Source organism: Corythoichthys intestinalis, chromosome 21, assembly GCF_030265065.1.
Source record: "Corythoichthys intestinalis isolate RoL2023-P3 chromosome 21, ASM3026506v1, whole genome shotgun sequence".
NCBI classification, from domain to species: Eukaryota; Metazoa; Chordata; class Actinopteri; order Syngnathiformes; family Syngnathidae; genus Corythoichthys; species Corythoichthys intestinalis.
The window spans coordinates 25118700-25144028 of record NC_080415.1 but is presented as its reverse complement, the minus strand read 5'-3'; the positions used below and the strand labels follow the sequence as shown (position 1 = coordinate 25144028).

Below are 25329 nucleotides of genomic sequence, written 5' to 3'. Positions count from 1 at the left end.
ATATATTTCTAAAGGCTGCGAAGATAATTATTGATCTGGAATAGGAAAAGATGAGGCTCAACCTTGAGGAGCGCGGCCCCGCCGAATAATTAATGGGGCTGTCTGGTGTCGGGACCGGCGTTCGCGCTGAGACGCCGTGCATCGATTTTTAAACGGATAAACTGCGTAACCCCCACTCGCGAAGGCTTTGACAAACAATTTAATTGGGGTGGAAGAAAAAAAAACAATATGCTTCACCCTCTTCCATCTACCTTTCAAACTGTTTTTTTCCCTGAAGTCAGCCTGACCTATGGAAACAATTACTGCGAATCGGGGCCTCCAGACTGCCACGGAATGTCGGCTCGGTGTATGATGCACATGCTGATGGGGGATTTAATCAGTGATGGGACTTGTCTCCACTCTTGGAACTTTTTTTTCATTGAGGCCCTCGTCAGACAGACAGATTGGGTGTCTTAGGTTGTCTGGTTTGGTTGGGTTAAAAACGATGTTGAGCTTTTAGGAGGATTTTGGTCATTTCAAAGACAAACTTGTCCTGGAGACTGATTGCTAGCAAACTTTTTTTCCCCAAATGTTCTTTTTAGCTTCCTAGACATTGGAAATTGGAAAGTCAGAGTGCCTTTGAAGGCTGAACCAGTTTTAATGTGCCACATTTTCTAATAATTGCTCCCACAGTTGATTTCTTTACACTAAACATTTTACCTATTGCAGATTCAGGCTTCCCAGCCTGGTGCAGGTCTACAATTTTGTCTCTGGTGTCCTTCGACAGCTCTTTGGGCTTGGCCATAGTGGAGTTAGGAGTGTGACTGACTGATGTTATGGACAGGTGTCTTTTATACCGATAATGAGTTAAAACAGGTGCCATTAATACAGGTAACGAGTGGAGCCTCGTTAGACCTCGTTAGAAGAAGTTAGACCTCTTTTACAGCCAGAAATTTTGCTTGTTTGTAGGTGACCAAATACTTATTTTCCACTCTAATTTGGAAATAAATTCTTTAAAAATCAAACAATGTGATTTTCTGTTTTTTTCCACATTCCGTCTCTAATGGCAGAGGTTTACCCATGTTGACAATTACATGCCTCTCTAATCTTTTCAAGTAGGAGAACTTGCACAATTGGTGGTTGACTAAATACTTATATGCCCCACTATACATCCCTAATATTTACTTCATATGTTCATAAGTTAAAACTGCTCTTTAAATTCTTAAGTTTTCACGACAGATTCTTTAATGCTATCATTGAATATATAAATCAAGTGATGTGTCTGCTGGCTCTTGTTAAGGTTGAAATAATTCCCCCTCCTCCTTCTGAATCCCCCGTGGAGGGCAAGCAAATGAGTCCTCCCTTGCCTGCCTCCCTCGTGCCCTCTCTTGAGCGGTGATGGAGGAGATGGTTTTGGGAGGGCTGTTTGATCGCCCCGAGTCCCGGTGATTAGTTAGCTGCTTAAACGTGAATGAGGCAATTAAATAAGGACGTGCACTGCCGCGGTGATCATTGGAGATAAATTACCCCCCGTGCGCTCAAACACTCTAGGACTCTTCCAGGCGTTTTCCCCCTCCAAAGTATCCACATCCAGTCTAGCCATTGATTAACGGGAGTTTGTTCTCACTCGACGGGGATTGTCGGGCACTCATCCGGTCTTATCTTGGATGGCTAACATCAAAAGGCCCGTGAAGAGGGATAGACTAAACGGGGTTTGCTTTGCGCCTTCATGTGAGAGTTTAAGAGCAGCAAATCTTGAATTATTGTCTCATGTAAATAATCTACTGGGTTTATTTTGGGGTTGAAGGGGTTGAAGATGAGACGAGAGAGGAAGTCATGAGTCACTTTAAGGCACTCAAAGTACTTTTTGAACCTCTTGGATTGCCCTCGATGGGAATGTAAACAGTGATCAGTCCTCATGATTTAAAGTTTTAAGAAAAAAATATTATGGGTTGCGGGAAGGGTTAAGTGCAAATTACAACAGTCCAATGTTCTAACTTTCATCTGAATGAACAAGAATTGAACTGGATTTTTCCAATGCGTGTTCTGTCGTATTTGTGTGTCAAAATTGTGTCTATACTAAGCCTGAACGATATATCGTTTAAACATCGCCATCGCAATGTGCACGTGCGTGATAGTCCGATCGCAAGCACGTGCGACAGTTTTTAAAAAAATGTTTTTTTAATCCATATACGCCTTGCGTTCTACTCTGAGCACAGGCTCACGCCCTCCCTCTCCCAGCCCTTTGTTCCTCTCAGTCACTGCGGCACTTGCTTATTAAAGTTAACGATGGCTATGATCTGGCCAAAAAAGCAGACTTCACACGTGCATCTGTCCATCATCGTTTAACTTGTTAAACAGTTTCTGCAAGGAAGCCACGCTGGAATGAATGTGTGTGTGGAGACGTTGGAGACATATAAATGCCAGAAGTGATCATGAGGAGTTTGAAATTTCTACATGTCACTCCAACAGTCACAGCTAAGGTAGATAAACAGAAGCATAATAATAATAATAATAATGTATTTAATAAAGCCAAGCATTTATCTACTACAGTACTTTATTCTTGTTCAAAAATGATTTGGTTGGACAGCTATGTTTAAAACTGATAATAATTTTGACATATGAAGTGCTTAAAAACCATTTTATATACATTTTTTAAATCACTTTGGGGGAAAAAGTGAGAAAAAACATGTCTTATATGTATCTCTTTCCAATGCTAAATCTGAATAAATACATTGAGCACAAAAAACACACACAAAAAAAAAAAAAAAAAATGGGGGGGGGGGGGGTGCGCTACTTCGCGGTTTTTCACTTATTGCGGCGGGTTCTGGTCCCCATTAACCGCGAAAAACGAGGGTTCACTGTACAGTGTGGTGATGGTGAGTCATCCAAAGTCTTTCCAAACAGCTATTCAAGTCATCAAGTGAAATTTTTAAAAAAAATATATATAATTTTTTTTTTTTATATCGCAATATAATATCACAATATATCGGAAACCCCCAAAAATAGCAACAATAGGTTTTTCCAATATCGTTCAGGCCTAGTCGATACTCATTTACTGTAAAGAGTTCAGTTCAGTTTTTCATCAGTTTCAGAGCACTCTGTCATGTTTTCCCCCAAATAACAGATATATCAGACTAAAACATATTCTGTTCTAGTATCAGGTTGGGGTGCAAATCACCAATTTCACGACAGTATGATGCAATAGTGATTTTTTGGTTTACGATAAGATATTTGTCTGCCGTGATTTGATTCTATTCAAGAGAATATGAAAAATTATTTACACTTTTAACAAAATGAGTTCTACTAGACTTCAAACAACAAACAATACATAGTAACATTTTGTCACCAGCTTCATAAGACATACGGCAGTAATAATTATGATATGATACTGTCATGCGCATTAATAAATGCTTATGACAGATGTCCTAAAGTGTCATCCGGCAAATTGTGTTGATTTTGAATGGATGTAAAAGATGCGGACTGGACATAAGTGGAGTTAGTGACAAAATTTGCCAGATGACACTTAATGACATCTGTCATAAGCATTCATTAATCCTCATGACGGAGTCATGTCATAATTATGACGGTTTTATGACAGTCTTATGGTGTCAGTGTCCAATAAAGGGTTACCAAATACACAGAGCAACTTTTATATTTTTACCATTTTTGAAGCTGAAACATATCAGACTAGGGCTGCAGCTATGGAATATTTTAATAATCGAGTATTGTACTAAAAATTCCATCAATTAATTGCGTAATCGGATAAAACTTAATTTTAAAAAAAATTGAAGTAAAGAGCAATTATAAATATACATGACAAAACAGGACATTTCACCGAATATTGAACTGTTTTTAGACAATCAAATGTCTTTTAGATGATCAACAATTGCATCTCAGATGTGACAAGGAAAAAAAAACCCAACAAAATTACTGCTTTCTCTCAAAAAACTTTCTCTTTCTTTAAAAACAAACAAAAAAGAGTTCTTATTTCTTACCTAAAAAAGTCATTACGCTTGATAACAAACACATCACCTAAAAGTTAGGTGTTTTTCCCATGTGTTTCAATTGAATTTCCATTTGTGTCAAGCTATTCAAGTTAAGTTTTAAGTCTAAATTGTAAGTACTGATAGGATTTTGAGTTTTTGCCAGGTTCAAAATAAATGTACTGTATGATACCTGCTGTATTGAAGCACTTTAGGCACCAGTGCTACTTGGTGTTTTATCCATCAATGACTACCGAGCTAAAATTAACAGTTAGCTTTATTACGTTTCTATTTTACACCCTCATCACTCTACAGCGCTGTTTTTACAGATTAAATTAAGCCTGTATGAAAGACATGTTAGCCACGCATCGATAGTAGTCATAATTAATGTAATGTAATTAATAATTAACGTTACGTTAGCAAAGTGCAGTGACGTTAATCTTATTTATTAGCGCTACGTTAACTTAATTTTACCTTGTCCCAAGTGTCGCTCCTCTGCTCTCGGAGTAAAAGTGGGCCGGTTGTGCAGTGGCACCCGCCCCGGGTTACAGGGGTGGTCATCGGTCAGGGGATCCAGCTGTGGGTGAGGAAGCGTCGACGGGGCCGGGCGGGGGTAGTGTTATGCAAGCGCTGTCTTTCAGTGAATTAGGGCTGCAGCTATCGATTATTTTAGTAGTCGATTAATTGATGAACTAGTTAGTTCGAATAATCGAGTAATCGGATAAGGAACATAAAAAATTAAAACACCTGAGCTAAGCCTCAAACGGTATAAAAAATGAGGATCCATGTATAACAAAAGAACAATTGGCTAACTTGCATAGCAAAAGTCTGTTAGCTTAAACGCTATAAAACGCTAATAAATATATATTTTTTTACAATACTCTTAACAAATGGTTCAGACACATATTCCCACAAAAAGCAGCTAAATATACTAAACGAATGCATTAAAAAAACATTAGCGCAAACAAATATTTAGCTTATGTCGGTCTTAACAGGGAGCAGCTGGATTCAGCCACGTGAAATGAGGCAGACTAGAGGGCAGTGTATCAACCCAAATCAATAAAACTAAATGCAAACACTTTCAAAAAAACCCATTACAACGCCACGTTAGTTAAACGAATACTCGAAGCAGCAAAATTTAATTCGAATCTTTATTTCTAATCAAATACTTGAGTTAATCGATTAATTGTTGCAGCAATACAGTGAATACATAAAACAATGTTCGCCTCGTTCTTCAGCTTGAAATACTCCCACAGTTTTAACATTTTCTGCTTTTTCTTGGTGCCTTTCTCTTTGCTTTCGTCTATATTAATGCGTGGTTGAAATCAAATATATCCGCCGCCTCTCCCTTCTTCCTTTACGCACATGACATCAGCGCGTTGTGCCGCATTAAAAGTAGTCCGGACAAAAGGTCATGTTTAGAGCTGGCAAAATTAAACGGTTCTTCAAGGCGGAGGAAATGCCTCGATCAATTTTTAGAATCGAGTTTCAGCTCTATATCAGACATTTGAAGGGTAACTGTTCTTTTTCAGAAAACAGTAGAAAGCAAAATGATGATGGTAAAAAAACAAGCCGGGCAGGATCTGGCCCCCGGACACCTGTTTGACAACGCTGTTCCACATTAAAGTGCGTTTGACAGGAGAAAATAAGTCTTAAATAGCATTATTATGTGAATTAGAATAATATTTTGAGACGATTCGACTATATCCAACAATTTAGCAGAGCGCAGATGAAGAGAAATTAGTCTTTTAGTCTGCCGGTTAGCCACGCCTACCATTATAGGGCTCGAGCGTCCCCAACAGGTGGGTGACGTCAGCGGGAGAATGGGCTCATCGGTTTTACTATTCAACCCATTGAGTGGGAATTATTCAGAATGAGGAAAACGCGACGAGAGAGCCGCAAAATGTCATTGTTTCAGTCTCTCCAATATTTTTACAGGATGTTCTTTTTATCCAAGTATTTTTCCCCAATAGTTAAATAAATGGCATGGTCCTGACAAATAAGTCTTGTGCTAAATGGAATTTGAAATAATAAAAATGCATTAATTCAGGACGACATGGCAAAATTACTCCATAATGGTCAAAACTGTCAACTTCACCTTTACTGTCGCACTTCCCGAACGATATTTAATGCCACCTAAGTCGGGCTAATGTCATTTCCCTTCCCCTGCTTCGGAGAATGTAAACAAACCAAGAGGCATGACAGCTAGCTGACATGCTAACCAGTACCGAGTGATGTTTCAAAGTCTTCAAAGCGGAAAATCACACAGAACTAGCCCGGATCATTTCACATGACGACTTGGTTGTCGATTGTCTTCGCCGATCGGCAACCCACCCGGCGGCAAACAAGTTAGAGCTCGTCGTTCCCCTGCTGAGGGCAGAGGGCTCGTTTGCGGGGAAGAAGCTGGACAATGACCGCCGAACAAACCGTCCGACGTCGGAGGAGCGTGTAGCTGCCAAATGGTTAACACGAATATGGCAAAATAATGCTTTACTACACGGCGAAGTCGTAAAGAGCGAGATACTAATAGGAGGGCGGCTGCAGTTGTTATGCAGCTAACATGACAATGTGTGTATGAGGAGAGCTTTTTACATGCCCATCCATGATCAAATGTAATGGTCCTTTATTTAAAGAAAGTTTGTAGTGTGTGGCTATTTTTAACACAAAGTTTCTGATAGGTTGGAAAATTTGACAGAACACCGGGCACATGAATAGGGGAATCAGCCGAGTATAGTGCTCTCCCGGCGGGGGGATGTACGACAAGCCTCGCCAAGGTCGTCGGCCGAGGGGACAAGGAGCATGTCAGCCGCAAAATGCAAGCCACCTACATATTAAAATGATCCTAGTATTTCACATAATACAAACACAATGCTTACTCACTTACTCGTAAGTTCCATGGTGCCACAGTAGTAGGGCTTGTTTTGGCCAATATCCACCGGTGAATGGGAACCTTTTGAAACCCCCCAAAACACGCACACGCTTCCCCCTCGTACAGCAAGTTTTCTGCAGCCGTTTGGCTGGCGTTAGAGCTGGGCGATATGGCCTTAAGTACGTATCACGATAAATTGAGCAGATTTACCTCGATAACGATAAATGACGATAAATTCATCCAAGCGGACTGTTATATAATTTGAAAATTTGGATCAATGCATGGAATACAAATTAACCGTTTCTCGTTAAACTTATTTACCAGCTTTCAATTTAACAATTGCACATGCAGTCTAAACATTAAGTATTAAAGAAAAAAAAAATCTTGTAAACAATGAGAATTCTAGTGTGGACACTTGAAAAATGTCCAACATTGTAAAAATCAATATGACGACTGTGCAAACATGTCATTCTAACACAAATGACTTGCAGCTTTAACAGTACACTTCAGACAACTTATTGGTAATGGCTGCTGTGATGTAATTATTCAACACAAGTGTTTACGTCAAGGTTTCATTTTTTTTTTCCAGAACATTTTTAATACATGCACCCCCCACACAGACACAACCAGATTAAAGCTGTATTGCTCTGATGCCAATGAAACATTTAAGATTTTATGATGGCAGAATAAAGCAAACACATACAGAAAATAGCTGTGGCCATTAAACTGTCATATTATATATAGGCTTCACTGTTGGATTATACTTTATGCTGAGTGCTTTACCATCATGAAAGCTTTCAGAGAAATCACACAGGGATACCAAATAACCCGACATAATGATTGCTACATGAAGTCCGTGCCCAGTCCACTCATCATTTTCAGCCAATTCGACAAGGTTAGAACCGCTACCCGACTCCATCACGTTCATTTGTACCGTTAGCTGCTAGCGTTAGCCTGTGGCTTGGCTACCAGAAGAAAGCACTAAAAGCATCCTCTCCTGAAATCGTGAGAACCAGGGAGGACAGCGGGTGAAAGCCCGTCTGGAACCCGCGAAGAGTTTACTTAATGTCGGGTGAAAGTTTGGCGAAACTAAATTAAGCCCGACTCCATCCCGTTTACTTGTAGCGTTAGCCGCTAGCGTTAGCCTACCGGGCTTCTGTTTGTTTGGCTTCCTGAAAACCACGTGATTCCATACGTAAGCACACTGTCTGTTTTCTTTAAGGGGAATTAACATAGCCGAACAACACAAAGTCAAAGCGGGATGAAAAGACTATATTTTCTTGTTTTATTAAATTACTGAATTTACCGACATGGTCAAAATTACGTCGGTCATCATGAAGAATTTCGCTAACGGTAAATTTTCGGTTTACCGCCCTGCTCTAGCTGGCGTGATGCGAAAAAAAAACGATGAAAGACTATATTTTCTTGTTTTATTAAATTACTGAATTTACCGACATGGTCAAAATTACGTCGGTCATCATGAAGAATTTCGGTAACGGTAAATTTTCGGTTTACCGCCCTGCTCTAGCTGGCGTGATGTGAAAAATAAACGAATCAATCCGCAAAATCAGCTGAATCCTTAGTCCTTCTCATACAACAGTACTGCTGTATTGTGAAGAGGACTCCTTCTCCTGTACACGTCACAGCGCTCTCTTCCTCAATGCAAGACCGAAGCCGGAAGTCTGTCATTTTCGTAGCGCGGGATTCATAAAAATGGAATAACTATATCGATCGCTTCTTCACACATCCAAGTGGTCCATTTCATTCAGGAGCATAAAAAACCGCATGCATTAAGAAATAAACATGCTTTTTCGTGTCACAGGCACTTTAAATTTGTGCTGTTTAAAAAATCTGTCATTTCACAATGCCACCATCGACAGCTTAGTGCTGTTTAAAAGCATGCATTTCATAGACAAGTTGAATGAGGCCCTCTTCTAAGATAGATAAGACCTCAACAACATGTTTTTTTTTAACTCTTCGGCTGCAATTGAGGGCAATACATGTCCAATCAATTTTGACCCAGTCAAAGCAGACTGGACGTCTATTGTCGTTAATGGCTGTTTTCATGAACAATTTCCTTTTTTTATAATTCCCACAACAATGATTGAACACCACAAATATGAATCAGGCAGTCTTTTTCAAAAAACTGTTGACCCAAGCTGCCGTTTGGGAAAATGTATGAATGCATAGCTGAAACCTCTCAAGTGAGCCCCACCGCCACTGCGGTTGTGTAAGCACACTTCACTGGCTGAGGACATTTTGTCCAAAACAATTCCCTTTTTATTTTTTTTTTCAAGCCTTTTACCCACTGCTTCTCTCGCCCCTCCCGCCACCACCAGCTCAGCGGATCGGGAAGGGATTTTCTCTCCCTAAATGGCCAAAGGGGAGGCCGTTTACGGTGCCACTACTGTGGGATCACATGTTGTTTGCGGGTGTAAAGGTCTCCAGGCAGCTGCTCCCTTTTCGGATGGGATTTTCGAGAGCCCCCCTTCCGTGCTGTCTGCTCTGAAAGGTGGAGCAAATACTTCCAGGAAAGCGAGCGAAGGGGAAAAAAATCCTCAGAAGCTGATTTAAAATGACTTCTGCAGTTCTTTGCCTGCCTTCATGTTATAAACACCCACAGTGCTTTTTAATTCCTCCTTTGTCAAGGAGTCATAACAGGTGTCTTGAGGTACACCACCCCCCTCCCGGTTAGCTTATTTTCCACTTGCACGGAAAGTTTTTTCGGAACATATTCCGGCCTCTCTCGACCGCCCGGGGACGTGATTTGAAGACTTTCTTTGAAGCCGTAAAGGTTACTTTCACACTCGCTCAAAACTCTCGCCACGCTTTAACCAAGTTTGGAACGGCACTGGATGACATTTTGCCAAGCAAAATCATGGCAGATTATTTGCAGTAGGTTTGGAACTTGCAGAATAATTGCGGATGTGATAAGCTGTAAGCTACTTTGTGCTGAAGACAAAAAACTCCACACGAGAACACAGTCTTCCAAGTACTGCGCTAGACGTCCAATCCATTTTGACTGAGAGGGGCTTATGAATATTCATGAGTTAAAAATATATTTTTAAAAAAACAATTGTAGACTCATGTTTCACATTTTGCGTTTAAATGTGTGTGTTTTAATACATTTTAATGTGTTTATAGTAGGGCTGTCAAAATTATCGCGTTAACGGGCGTTAATTTTTTAAATTAATCACGTTAAAATATTTGACGCAATTAACGCAGATGCCCCGCTCAGACAGATTTAAATGACGGTACAGTGAAACGCTCACTTGTTAATTGTGTTTTATGGAGTTTTGCCGCCCTCTGCTGGCGCTCTGATGGCGGGCTACTAATTTCATTAAAACGAAAACATACAGAGGGGTTTTAATATAAAATTTCTATAAATTGTACTAACATTTATCTTTTAAGAACTACAAGTCATTCTATCCATGGATCGCTTTAACAGAATGTTAATAATGTTAATGCCATCTTGTTGATTTATTGTTATAATAAACAAATACAGTCCTTATGTACCGTATGTTGAATGTATATATCCATCTTGTGTCTTATCTTTCCATTCCAACAATAATTTACAGAAAAATATGGCATATTTTATAGATGGTTTGAATGGCGATTAATTACGATTAATTCATTTTTAAGTTGTAATTAACTCGTTTAAAAATTTTAATCGTTTGACAGCCCTAGTTTATAGTAGTGCTGTCAAATTTATCGCGTTAATGGGCGGTAATTTTCTAAATTAATCACGTTAAAATATTTGACGCATTTAACACATGCGCGGAATGACCCGCTCATGCATTGCCTCAGATTACAATGACACCGTTTTTTTCCCTTTGGGAGCTAAAAGGCAAAGAAAGGCGAGTGGACACAGGCGTTCATTGGACTGCGGCGTTTATTGGCAACTCCCTCACAATTTAGTGAAAGCAAAACAAAAATAATATTCCTATCTCTCAAAAAAAAAAAATGTTCACAAAAAGAAAAACGCTTCAATCTGTATTAATGAGGCCCTATTCTCACACAGTTAAACAACAACGCAAAGAACTAGCATTCCCAACCAAAATAGCTATGCAAAATACGTATAAAAGTTACTCAGACTTTGGTCAAACATTTTGTTTGGCTCAACAAATACACTGGATGGCAATATTTAGTCACAATATACAAACCATCAGAGGTCTCGTACGTTGTGAAGCCAGCACTCAAATGAACGTGAATCACAATAGACCCAGCCTAAAAAAAATCAAAAAAGTACTGTAATTTAAAACTCGCCATTGACACCTTGTGGTGTATTTCAATCACAACCTTACGTAGTTATAGACACTGTGGAAGAACAGCAGAGATCCCATGTCACGTCACCGCTCGGCGACGTCAACAATTGTGAGCTACTAGTTTATTTTTTGATCTAAAATTTTACACATTGTATTAAAATGAAAACATTAAGAGTGGTTTTCATATAAAATTACTATAACTTGTACTAACATTTATCTTTTAAGAACTAGTCTTTCTATCCGTGGAGTGTGGATCCCTTTAACAGAAAAAATGTTAATAATGTAAAGCCATCTTGTGGATTTATAGTTATAATCAGGGGTGCACATATTTTTTTTGCCCAGGTTCTCAGAGGAGGACCTGGAGATGTGACTTGGTCCTCATTGAGCTTGAAAGCCGACCCGCCTGATGCGATAAAATTATGACAAGCTTTACAAAGAGCCAAATACCTTTAATTAATTATATTAACAATTAACGCTTGATTAACATCAACTGGCACAACAAAATTGCCATTACTTTGAAGTGAAATGTAAAGAAATAAACATAAAAGCACTAATTCAAAATAAAGGGTTAAGAGCTCATTGAACGTGCATGTTTAGCTTTGTGAAATGCGAGCAAAAACACGTTTGTCAGTGCATGGCGCTGTTCTTCATTGACTTTATTCTGCCACTTGTCCATAGGGCGAGTAGGGTCCTGTCTGACATCAATAGTTTGCTTAATTGCCACATGCTCTCTGTTTTTTTCGTGATTTTCAAAGTTTGGATGGCTGAAATTCTTTGACCCTACATAAAATGTGCTGCTCTTATCAGCGACATTGGGATTCTCACGGCAAATTTTGCACCACATTTCCATGCGAGCATCATTTGCTTCTAGCCATGGTACCTCCTGCAGCCACTTTTCAGCAAAAGTCCTTTTTTTCGGTAGCTCTGGTGGCGTCTCTGTCGTCTGTCTGTCTTTTGACAGGGGTGGGGGAACATGGAAATAATTACTCAGTGGGACCTGCCTCTTTGACATTTTGAGAATAGATTTTCTCGTGTCCGCCGCAAATAAAGTGGTCAGCCATCGGTACGCAAAAGCGTATGGAAGCCGTTGAGGGCCAGCGCGTTTGTCTACGTCCAGTACGCATGCACGCATGCGGACCACTTATGTGCACCCCTGGTTATAATAACAAATACAGTACTTAAGTACAGTATGTTGAATGTATATATCAGTCTTGTTTTTCAATTCCAACAATAATTTACAGAAAAATATCGCATATTTTAGAGATGGTTTGAAGTACGATTAATTTTTAAGCAGTGATTAACTCGACTGAAAATTTTAATCGTTTGACAGCCCTAGTTTATAGTGAATATAAAGGATTCAACTATTAGAAAATAAATAAACATATTGCAGATCATTCACTGCTAACCCTCCCAGTCAAAATGGATTGGATGTCTAGCGCCGTCAATGGCAGTGAGCGAGCGTTGTTTGAGTGATTTGTTTTTTCAGGCTACGTCTACACTAGGACAAATAATGGCCTTAAACGTGTAATTAGTTGGACTATATGGCATGTTGGCTACACTAGTATGCCTATTATCCGGATAATGTAGGCGGGTAATATTACCCGCCGCTTAATATGGACTGCCGTCTCCGTACAACAATCGGATACTAAGGAAGTAGCGTCATGCCGTCGCCATTTTTAGTGTGGCATGACTGCATCGTAAGCAATGGAGGCGGACGATCACGACATGGCATTCCTGCTCCTCTTTTCTTTTCCACACATTTTTCTTGAACCTTCGAACTACGTCGCAATAATATGCTTCAATTCAGTGCCCATTTGTGGTCCTCCCATCGCGGATGACACGGTGATGAGCGTTTTTTACAGAGTTCGTCTCCCGCGTTGTTTCCGATGAGCCAGCTGCGGGGCTGGCCCCTTCCAACTCAATGCCGACCAAACATGAGTACGGTATATAAAAATGTGTAGAGGAAAGATAAACCCTGAAAAGTGACCTGCGTGGAACCCCCGGTCAAAGACGCGCGCGATCAGTTTTTTTCATGACATTTCTGCCTGTCAAAACTGTTGTCACTTCCAGGATCACGATTGTTATGCACAAGCACTCCTTGTTGCGGCTTTCAGGAAATATACACAGTGCCACACCATATGCTTTTATTTATTTTCCAAGTGGTGAGAGCGCAACTAAGCATCGATTGTAACATCCCTAGTAACGATGTCAGGCTTTTGTTGTGTTCTAAAGATTTATTTCAATCACAACTCTGCCACTGCTCATAAAAGCCGAGCGTTTGCTCCCTCCACTTTCGCTCCTGCGTGATGCGTTCAATTGCGTTCATGAAAAATGAAAATAATAAATACACTAAATACATAAAGGGAATAATATATTATTTTTCCTTAAAATAATAAAAACAATAATTAGAGAATATTTCATGTCCCACTATAATATAAATTGCAAATAAAAAAATCTGAGTTATACAAGAGCATTTTTCCTATTAAGAGGCTCAAAAAATGGATTTTCTCAATTTTTAGGATGTCTTTTGCTGTGAGTTAAAGCTGATGTTTATTTGCTTGGGCTCTGGAATCCCAAACCAGCTTCCTTGGAATGTATTTACCCTCCTGTTAAAAAAAAATCCCTAAAAAGGGAATGCTACTTGACACCGTGTAATAGTTTGTTTATACACCTGACAGTGCTTTTGATTTATGTTCGCCTGCACGCTCACTTAATTTAAAGTGGAATTACACAGCACCTTGGACAGTTTGTCGACGGATTGTAAATATATCTACAAATGTGCGCGATTCCATTTGGGAATGCGGTGTATCATCTTGTCGGCTCCTTGGTCAATAATCTTAGTGGGGCGGACACATTTACACAACCGCCCTTCCCGGGAGGGCCGTGTGTGTGAAGAATTCACATTATTCATTGTAGCGGTTCCCCAGATAGTAAAAGTACCTCGAAGCGTTGCATCGCATGCGCCAAGCATAGACTTTATTCATATTAGAAATGGCTTGAAAAGATGCAGAATTGATTGAACTGTTACACTGAATGTTTGTTTACTCCCTCAGTGTTTTTCTTGAAGATATCGCTCCAGCAAGATTTGCAGGCATTTCCCCAGCAAGCTCGACGAGGAAAAATGTTTTGCAAGCTGCAATGAAAAGAAATGATTTATGTAAAATAGTCATATTTATTTTGAAGAAACAGCGTTTTGTACTCTGACTTAATGGCAAGCATGTGTAGAGAACATTCTTTCTCTGGTGGTGACATTTGAGACCTGTATTGCACACTCAAATCCACCTTTGTTTGGCACATTTATACTAAAGTATCCTATTTGATGACATTTTACGACAAAAAATTTTTTGCGCGGTTTAAAATGTCGGTATCATACAGTGGGGCAAATAAGTATTTAGTCAACCATTAATTGTGCAAGTTCTCTCACTTGAAAATATTAGAGAGGCCTGTAATTGTCAACATGGGTAAACCTCAACCATGAGAGACAGAATGTGGAAAAAATAAACAGAAAATCACATTGTTTGATTTTTAAAGAATTTATTTGCAAATCATGGTGGAAAATAAGTATTTGGTCAATACCAAAAATCCATCTCAATACTTTGTTATGTACCCTTTGTTGGCAATAACGGAGGCCAAACGTTTTCTGTAACTCTTCACAAGCTTTTCAGGCACTGTTGTTGGTATTTTTGCCCATTCCTCCATGCAGATCTCCTCTAGAGCAGTGATGTTTCGGGGCTGTCGTTGGGCAACACGGGCTTTCAACTCCCTCCACAGATTTTCTATGGGGTTGAGATCTGGAGACTGGCTAGGCCACTCCAGGACTTTGAAATGCTTCTTACGAAGCCACTTTGTTGCCCTGGCTGTGTGTTTGGGATCATTGTCATGCTGAAAGACCCAGCCACGTTTCATCTTCAATGCCCTTGCTGATGGAAGGAGATTTTCACTCAAAATCTCTCAATACATGGCCCCATTGATTCTTTGCTTTACACGGATCAGTCGTCCTGATCCCTTTGCAGAAAAACGGCCCCAAAGCATGATGTTTCCACCCCCATGCTTCACAGTGGGTATGTTGTTCTTCGGATGCAATTCAGTATTCTTTCTCCTCCGAACACGAGAACCTGTGTTTCTACCAAAAAGTTCTATTTTGGTTTCATCTGACCATAACACATTCTCCCAGTCCTCTTCTGGATCATCCAAATGCTCTTTAGCGAACCGCAGACGGGCCTGGACGTGTACTTTCTTTAGCAGGGTGACACGTCTGGCAGTGCAGGATTTGAGTCCCTGGCGGCGCATTGTGTTACTGATAGTAGCCTTTGTTACTGTGGTCCCAGCTCTCTGTAGGTCATTCACTAGGTCCCCCAGTGTGGTTCTGGGATTTTTGCTCACCGTTCTTGTCATCATTTTGATGCCACGGGGTGAAAACTTGCATGGAGCCCCAGATCGAGGGAGATTATCAGTGGTCTTGTATGTCTTCCATTTTCTAATACTTGCTCCCACAGTTGATTTCTTTACACCAAGCGTTTTACCTATTGCAGATTCAGTCTTCCCAGCCTGGTGCAGGTCTACAATTTTGTCTCTGGTGTCCCTCGACAGCTCTTTTGTCTTGGCCATAGTGGAGTTTAGAGTGTGACTGATTGAGGTTGTGGACACGTGTCTTTTATACCGATAATGAGTTAAAACAGGTGCCATTAATACAGGTAACGAGTGGAGCCTCGTTAGACCTGTTTTTTTTTTTTGTATACACACGCACATTCATTCCAGCGCTTGCGACAGTGACACGGATCCATGATAGACTGAGGGTGCGAAGTTTGAAGCGCGAAGTAGCGAGGGATCACTGTATATGTTTTTTCATAGTTATTTTGCGCTTTAGAGGGCATTTAGGGGTACTTAATAGGTTAAGTAGGATTTCCGCAGAAATTCAGGTTACGTCACCAGTGTAGGAACGGTACTCGTTCGTAACCCGGGGACTATCTGTTTTGGCCCCAACTTTTTGTTCATCTTTGAACCCTGCATTTTATGGTCCAATGCGGCTTATTTATGGATATTTACAATCTAATGGCTGGATGTTTTAATTGTGTAATTAAACAGAGGATTTACAATTCAGTGCGGCTGATATATGACCAAATATAGTTTTCGCTGAAATTTGGGGTGGGTGAGGCTTGTAGCTTAAAAAAAAAAAAAAAAAACACAAAACTTTGTCCCGTATTTTCTGGACTATAGGTCGCACTTCTTTTTCTACTAGTAGGTTGGCTGGGGCTTGCGACTTATATGTTGATACTTGTACTCAAGGCATGCCCTCTACTTTGAGTTGGTGTAGTTTTTCGAAAATGACACTGAAGGAGAGTTGAATGGGTTTGGTCGTGATTTGAAGTAAGATCGAGAGTTTGTTTTGTTTATCGTTACCTGAATTACTGTTAATATGTGAACAGGTATCTATTTAGCACTTTGTTCTCTGTTTTGTTACTACTATAATGTATATGTTTGTGCTTGATCTCTGATTAAATAAAAAGTTTGAAGTTTTTAACCATTTTTTATGTTACCTTTTCATATAACTTGTGTTGAAAGATTTTCATTACTGTCAAATGTAGTTAATCGTCTCCTGTGGTAATGTGAAGTGTTTTGAATAAACTGTTCTCTACCCACGGTTTCTTTTTATGTGCAAAGTAATTGTGTGATCATCCTTGAAACTAAAAAAACAAATTGTGCTTCCTTTTAAGATTTGAAGAAATTGTCAAGAGGAGAGAAGTTGAATATCACGCAGGCGGTTCGACGCAGAACTCTGTGAAAATCGCCCAGGTTAGTCTTTTGTCTGTGTAATTTATCAGAGGTGTCACATTGTAAGAAAAAAAGCTTTCACAGTATTTTCAGTATTATCTCTTTGGCCCAATTTTCCGAAGACACGTCAATTAGGGAGAGGAATTGCCAGCCGCAACGCAATTGACGAGCCACAATAAATTTTATCAGACAAATGTTCTAGCAGGCAGGCTGTGATTTATAAGACATTTGTGCTCCAAATCTAATGGCATGCAGTGATGAGCGTATTGTAAACAAAAATTGACATGAAAGGAGAAAGGAGAAATGAGGACAGGTACTAATTGCCATAGTGTCTGTGTATATTATTTTTAATCTTCGTTTAATTATGCATGTAGCTGATATTTATTAGAGATTGACCAATAAGGGTTTTTCCTGGATTGATACTGATTATTAGTAGTTAGAGGAGCTGATAACCGATTTTTGGAGCAGATAATCATTTGCAGTAATAGTGTAAAAAATTGAATACTGCAAAAACTGAACTTCTTTGAAATGCCTAAAGGATATTTATTGAATGTCTCTGCCACCTGGGGTATTGGTAGAGTAGTCCTTTTGCCAACCCAGAGGTTGTGGGTTCGATTCTTCGCCCAAAATGACCTTGCTAAGTATCCTTGAGCAAGATACTACGTTGCTCCTGGTGCTGGGTCACCAGTAGGTAGATGAAGATCTTGTGTGAAGTGCTTTCAGGGCCTCAAAAAGGTGGTAATGATCAATACAGGTGTAACTCCATTTTCCAATACCATTTCAACAATCAGAGAATGGATGAGTACTAGTTCAGGACACAGCAGGCAGGAGAGAGCGGCTGGCTGCATCTGAGCCAAAATAGCCCAGATTTAAATGGATTTTTTTTTTCATCTCGGCCAATCAGATTAAAAAAGGCCGATACCGATACATGTCAAATTTCCAAATATCGCCACTAGGCATGTGCCGGTATGACATTTTTACAGCAAAAATATCGCGGTTTCACGATATAACTGTATTGCAATTATAGTTCTAAAATGTGTCATTTTGAGATAGTAATAAATCAGTGTTTTTCAACCTTTTCTGAGTCGGGGCACGTTTTTATATTGGAAAAAATCTCGCGGCAAACCACGAACCACAAATGTTCCAAAATTACTTTCTGTACATTATATTCAATTATAAAATAATTTCTTAATATTTATACTTACTCAGTGTGAAACTTTTTCGTTGGACACAAAGCTGATATCCTGGCAGGAATTGAAGAAAGACACACATGAAGCTCTTCTTCAACAGCTCTCAATCTCTCTCTGTATTTATTTTTTTGAGCAATTTGCTTGAAAAGCTCAGAATTATCATTTAGGGGGACTTCCGCAATGTATTTAACCGCATCAGGACCGAGCATCTCACTGACAATGGCTTTCCAGGCAGATAGTATTAATGTCTCTGCCACTTTTTGGATTTAGCATTCAGCAACAGGGTAACTGGCTTTTAGGATTTTCTCATTTACCTTTGTAGTTTTTCTTAAAAAAAAAAAAAAAAAGGTGCCTTTTCCTATGTGTTTTCAAGAAGGCGAACAAAATAGTCCATCGGCTTGTTTTGAAGCGACCGGTGTTTCGTTTGGAGATGACGTTTAAGCTTACTTGGCACCATGGCACTGCTGGATAACTGCTCGTGTCGCGTTCAAGAACAGCTCGGATTTTTAAACATCAGCCACCTTGCTTTCCTCGACAATGTGTTGGAATAAAACACAGGGGGAGGATTGACGGTCGTCACATATGGATAAAATGGAAAGGACACTTTCATGTATATCAACACTTGATGAGTCTAATAAATGATGTACAGTAGACGTGCTGGGCTCCACATTGTCGCGGACAGCAATGTGGCTGATGGCTAGAAATCCGAGCAGTTCTTGAACGCGACACGAGAAATACCTCGCTAATTTGCACACAACCGAAACCTTCTCCCTAGTGTGTCCTTCTTACTGCAAACTGACTACGTAAAAGAAAAATGTTGGATAATTTCTTGCGGCACACCTGACAATCTCTCACGGCACACTGGTTGAAAATCACTACAATAAATAATGCATTTTATTGCTAGAGCGCTTTTCAAGCCACACAAAGACGCTTCACAAGACAGACTGTATCACAATACCAACAAAACAATCATAATAAGATTAAAAGTACAATAACGAGAACATCAACATGAATACAGTGTTTAAAAAATGACAAAAAAAACTTATATAGACTAAAACCACAGCCACAGTTCAAGTTGCTCAACATTAGAACAAGAACCCTTGGTAATATGGAACTAGACTTAAAAAATATATGGTCAAATTGATTTTATGTAAAACACAGACCACTACTACTATTAACCCCTTAATGCCTAAATTTTTTTCCAATAATAAAAAAAATAATTGGGGTGTGTTTTTACTTTCAAATAGATGCTAAATTAAATTGAAAGTGTTAATTTGAATATAGCCCATAAAATAGTCATACATTTAGGTATGATGCCGATTAGCGACAACAGGCAATAAAGGAAAACAAATGGCAAAAAAGGCACATACCCATCTCAGGTCTGAACACACTTTTATCGCAACATCTTTTTTCACTGCTTGTGAAATTCTGAAAAACAATTATTGTTTTTGTTTAAACACAGATGTACATCACATTTTTAATCAGACTAGAAGACATATGATGTAGATAAATAAATAAAAGATGATTTTTATCATAACAGACAGGGCACTGGCAAATGTGCTGGCAACAATCACCCCTCTATTGTCAAACCATTTGACTGCTCTTATGCAGACATTGTCCACAAGAGCCTCTTGCTCTTCAAATGTCCCTCTTCGCTTCTTCTTCATCTATGAGTCTGCACTGAAACAGCACCCACGCAGGCGATTGTGCTGCACGGTCCCAAGTGCAGGTATGCCCTTTTTTGCAAGAGCAACAAACAGATCTACAGATGAGAACCAGTTATCAAAGAACAGCAGGATGAATGACTTGTGCAAGCTTGAGCACAATGTTACCACTGGCTCCTATGTCTGGTTGGCCTGGTACCGGATCTATTTTCCCTGTGAATATGTCAAATGAGTGCACCAGACCTCTTATGTCGCACAGTACAAAAATCTTGTATCCCAATTTGTATGGCTTTTTTTTGGATATATTGCTTTAGGCTCGATCTGCCCTTGATGTAGCTCTTGAAGGTCTTGCAGGTGCAGCACTGGTGGTTGGAGGTGGATGAGGCGGATCATCATCATCTTCCTCACTGCTGCTAATGTCCACTGTAGAGTCATTGCTGCTGCTTTCATCACCTGGTGCAGAAAATAATAAATCACTTTAGGAAACACCAAACATTTTTATCTTTTCAGTGTGTTCACGTAGTTACATCCATAGATGTCAAACAAGCTCAAACTTGACACAAAATCACCTTCACTTGCTTTATTAGGATTGTACTCATCGCTGCCCTCACTCTCACTGAGAGCACTCTCAACAGGAGGTGGTTTGGCCCGGTGTGCTAGCTTTGCGTAAAAAGCTGCTGCATTCATTTGTATTTCTGCAGAAAAATAAGGTAAAGAAATTACTGTTATAATTTCAAAACAAAATGTGTTGAAAACCATCAACATACATACATTTGATTCTGTTTGGTAGTTATCAGCTCATGCTGTGTTCATTTTTCATTATATAGAAATAAGAAAAATAAATCAATAGCAATGACATTGTTTATGCAACACGTTATGTTTATTATGTCTACAGATGACAACAAGTGTGGCAATGTCTGAATAAAACGTGTCTAAAAGTGGAACGACATGGAGGCACCCGTGTGCACCGTTGCATATAAAGGATGCGTTCATTTATTTGTTCTACAGAAAAATAGTAACCACAAATGCCCTTTTTTATGCAACACATTACTTTTGTAATGTTTACAGATGATAACAAGAGTGATAGTTTATAGATAAAACGCGTGCGAGTGTTGCAAACCTTCGACAAACAACGCATTTACGTTTGCGGGGTGGCGGGGGAGGGGGGAGGTGCTTTTCCGATGATGCCGGCTGTAGCGATAGCGCTACAAACCAAAATCGTCATAGAGCTTCAAAAATACTCATCATAGAAACTCTATCTCATCGTGTTAGCAACACAAGTACACAATAAGACGGTACATATTTTTTTATTTTAGCTGACTTACCTTGAATTGAATGAATTAGTCAAGTTGGTGCGCAGGACTTCGACGTGGCTTTCATCTTGAATATCACGGTCCGGAAAAGGAAGCGGTGTTGTCTCTGGTCGGACACGACTGAAACTAATGCTTGAAAAAGGTTCCTAGGCATGTGTTTGACATTAATGTACCGGCAGTGAACAAAGGCAGACGATATTTTGGCCGCTTTCAAAGCGGGAACGGTATGATGCCGAATCGCGACATTCGGCGTTAAGGGGTTAATAATAATTAGTTAAATTGAATGGAGAGCGAGAATAAGAGAGCGCGTGTGTATGACTCGTATCATTATTTACACACCCTCAACACAGTCACCAGAGAGAAAAATCACCACAGACTGGATGATGAAAATGTTATTTTAAACAGATGTTTACAATGGCGGAAGACTTTAGGCCAATAGTAGAGAGGAAACTAGTTAGCCATCTTGGCACGCTAACTAGCCACGTTATCTGCCTCGTTAACAGGCTTACGTTATTTGTTGTACCATCGCTAGACACACTAAACACCCTGGAGTGAACTCTCGTAGCTGGTGGGAAACATTCATGACAGTGTTGTGTGTTTAGGAGTATTTGAGATAAAAAGTTAATGAGGTTCGCTTGGAAGGTTCGATACAACAGCCTTGCAGGGAAGTCTACTGCTTTAAGATGGCGGCCGTTTGCTAACGCCCGCACCTAGCTTTCCGTACATGTGCTGCTAACGCCACCGAGTCTGTTTGCATCTAGTCATATATAAATATGATATCTACATTATGTGGACGTACTTTGTAGCAGCTGTCGGCAGCAGTCATGTATGTTGTTCTTTTTTTATCTCGCGGCTTGAGTTGAGCATTGGCATTACCCGAGGGGCCGGGTAATGACAAGCATGATGTTTAGCTACTCTCGCTCCGTTCCTCATTGCGTCCCGAAGACCGCGCGGCGCGCTGAGTGTTTTACTTCCGCTTTACTTGACATATTTCAATAATCGGAATTTGAATGTTTGTGAATCGTTCTCGAATCTTCCACGGCCGAATCGTGAATAATCTAACAATCGGAAATTTCGCACACCTCTAGTGTTGACTTAAATTTTGTGTAAAGTGACATCATGTTGGAGGTCCTGCTCTCCTTCCTCCTCTAACTTCTCCGCCGCAGCTGTCCGTTTCTTTTCAGTAGCCGAAATACTCCCATACTAGACTAGACTTCTTGAGGGGTTTTTCAAAAAGCTCAGGTGCAGTTTCGACAGCAAAAGCAGTGTCACTAACAGAGCAAAAACCAGAGGGGGAGGAGTGAGTGCTGCCGCTCCAAGCCATTTCTCGCTGCATTTTTGGGACATAAAAAATAGCTAATACCGTACTACGGTATGACAATAAATTTTAGTGGTTTTGAAACCGTGACGTTTTCACACCACAGTAAACCTTGAAACCGGTAACCAGCACACTGATAATCGGATGTTGTTCATTGATTTATGAATCTTAGGATTGCCGTTCGTAAATAGATAAGTGACAGAAATGGGGAAGCCTAACAGAAACTGAAATGGGTTGGTTATCTGAAATGAAAAATGCTTGGCGGGAGTCAACTGTTTAAAACACCTTGACAAAGAAAATCCCGGAATTTTGGAAGTACTGTATAGGTGAGTTAGGGTTGACCTCAAGTAACGACGTCGGAGCCTCCAAGGAACTGAAATTGGATGACTGAAACGAGGTACACCACAATTGACAAGCAATGTGGGTGACCCTCCAAAGAACCAGGTCCAGGTGACAGAAATGTGGATGACCACCAGCAACGTAAAGATAGAAAGCCCCCAGGCTTTAAGATGACACCAGCCTCCAGAGACAGACCTCAGGGCTTCTCCAGGAACAGAATTTCATGTGGCTCCCATGGAACCAGATGGTGTACCCTTTCAGGGACTGAGGTGTGGGTGGCATATGTTCAAAATGTCAAGTCTCAACTAAACAGTTAACACTCCAAAAATTGGGAGTTGCTGCTAGATGGAGGTCAGTTTACTACCGTAGCACCTTTACGCTTCACCTCAACTTCCTCACGAGCGTGAAGAGAATTAAATTTACAGTCGCCTGCGCTAGTGGAATCTTGAATTACCTCAGCCAAGACATGGCGCTCGGGAAGACTGCCCAAAGGTAAGTTCAAAACTCCCCTGTGAAATCAGGCGGAAATTGTCCTTAGTGGAGAAAGTCGACACGCTCCCCTTGTACCCAGTGTGAGAAGCCTTCAGTCAACTAAATTGCTCTTCTAACGGCATGGCAGAGCCAGCTCCAATGTTATTCTACTGTGTTTATTGAGCTTCCTTCAGAGGAAAGATGTAGTGTTGATTCTCTGTTTTCCTCCCACACCCAGCAGCCTTTGTCGTTTTTATACCTTCAAGGTGCTCTTTTATGAGAAATGCATAATTCATAACTGGCTCACGGATGATCACTTTTGTACAAACTTCAAGGAATCTCCGCTGACACTGAAGCACCGCGACGCCTAAATGGGAAGCGAGATAAGCTTACGACGGATAGACCCCCTGGGTGTGCGTGGATCAATGATCAACGTACCGACTCCACTACCAACCGCTTCATCAGGGGTTGTAATGGGGTTAAATAGCTCCGCTCTGTCCAAGATGGGGATCAAGGCAAACCTGAAGCTGGGCTTTAAGAAGAGGCTCAATCGATGGTAATTGGATTCAGTTAAATGAGAATTGACCAAACGGAAGCTTAGACGGATAAGTATCACTTTGCTTGAACGTCTCTCTGCCTCGGTAAGATTGGATTGAAAGCAGTTCCAGCAGTCGATTGGTGGTACTCCTGCCTTAAAGGGAACCACGGATAGAAAGACTTGTAGTTCTTAAAAGATAAACGTTATTATGAGTTATGTACAGTGTATCACAAAAGTGAGTAAAAAAGTGAGTTGAAGAAAAAGTAAAAGATTGACTGTTTTAATCATAAGGAAATGAATATGTAGCCTAAGATAAATGAACAAATAGAAGTCCAAAGTGCACATTAACGGTTAAAATGTTCTGAACCTCACCATCAGAGCAAATAAAACTAAATATGATATATAAGCCACCTTAACTCTTTCCTTGCTCTTAAAGATTTTCTGTTGCATTGCCCTTTTTTTTTGTCTTTTTTGCTGTTTCAGAAAACTTGCACATTTGAACCAATCAGCTCTATCTCTGGTGATCACATGTCAGGATGTCAGCCAATTGAACGGATAAATGAGTCCAGGCGTTTTGCTTTGCTGCGCGCATTCGCACGTTGACGTGACTCGTCATCGTCAGACTCAGATAACTGCAACAACTGGGGAAACCTCCATGCCGTCTGTGGAATAATATAAATAATAAATATTGGTGGAAACGGGTTACCCTACACAAGAACTTTATTATGCTTGTTGTTAACACTTGTGTATGTAAATCTGATGTTGGTAGATTGTTTTCTTCTTGGAGATGAAAAGCATGTGTGGAAGCTTTGTATCATTATTATTTTTTTTTAAATAGCGTTTTGACAGTTACCGTCATATTTTCACAATCAAAGCACCATATACCAGAACTGTGTTCCGACCCTGAATCTTATACCGGAACTGCGTTCCGGCCCTGAATCTTATACCGGAACTGCGTTCCTGACCGTTCCCGCCCACTTTCACCCCTGATGTGCGCATATGTTGAACGTCTCGTCACGTAGCAAGGAATTGCAGATCACCGGTAGTGTTCGTCTAGTGACAGTGACAAACTACGTCATCATCCCGAGCGTCCATTGCGCGCATAAAACATGGCGCCCTCCGTAGGTCAAAACCTGTAAAAAATATTATAGATTTTTTAATCAAAGGCATTATTTTATGTGTTTCTAATAACATATTTTAGTAAAAGACAATGATTGTGGCTTATTAGAACCTACATATCTTTAAGTCTGAGGTTCCCTTTAAAATGCGTGACCAGTTGCGTTTTTTTTGTTTGTTCACATTTATAAATTAGAGTAATACCCCTATTTCTTGGGATATGCTGCTGTACGAACATATTGCTTGTACAATATGCACCATACTGGATCAAAATGAGTTCATAAATGCAATGACACCGGCCAAGAATGTTGAAATACCGTATTGGCCCGAATATAAGACGGCCCTGATTATAAGACGACCCCCTCTTTTTCAAGACTCAAGTTTGAAAAAAGACTTTTTGAACACCAAATTAATTTTTATTCAGAAAATAATTACATTACATCCGAAACAAATGATTATAACAATATATTTGAGAGAAAAAGCATGTTATTTTGCCTAATTCAAATCTT

The 25329-nt window shown here is 40.0% G+C and overlaps 1 protein-coding gene and 1 long non-coding RNA gene across 3 annotated transcripts in view; one reads left to right on the top strand and one right to left on the bottom strand.

Moving 5' to 3' along the window:
- The window catches only part of LOC130909229 (adenosine kinase-like), a 291652-nt gene that overhangs the window by 27321 nt on the left and 239002 nt on the right, over positions 1-25329 (top strand). For both annotated transcript variants that reach the window (XM_057825447.1, XM_057825448.1), the window contains exon 4: positions 16814-16892. In XM_057825447.1, coding sequence (XP_057681430.1) covers positions 16814-16892 — 79 coding nt within the window. The remainder of the gene's footprint in view (positions 1-16813; positions 16893-25329) is intronic.
- Positions 19437-20325, bottom strand: LOC130909230 (uncharacterized). The gene is made up of 2 exons (XR_009061716.1): positions 20295-20325; positions 19437-20178 (listed from the first exon to the last, which is right to left on the bottom strand). It is a non-coding gene; the product is annotated as an uncharacterized LOC130909230 (long non-coding RNA).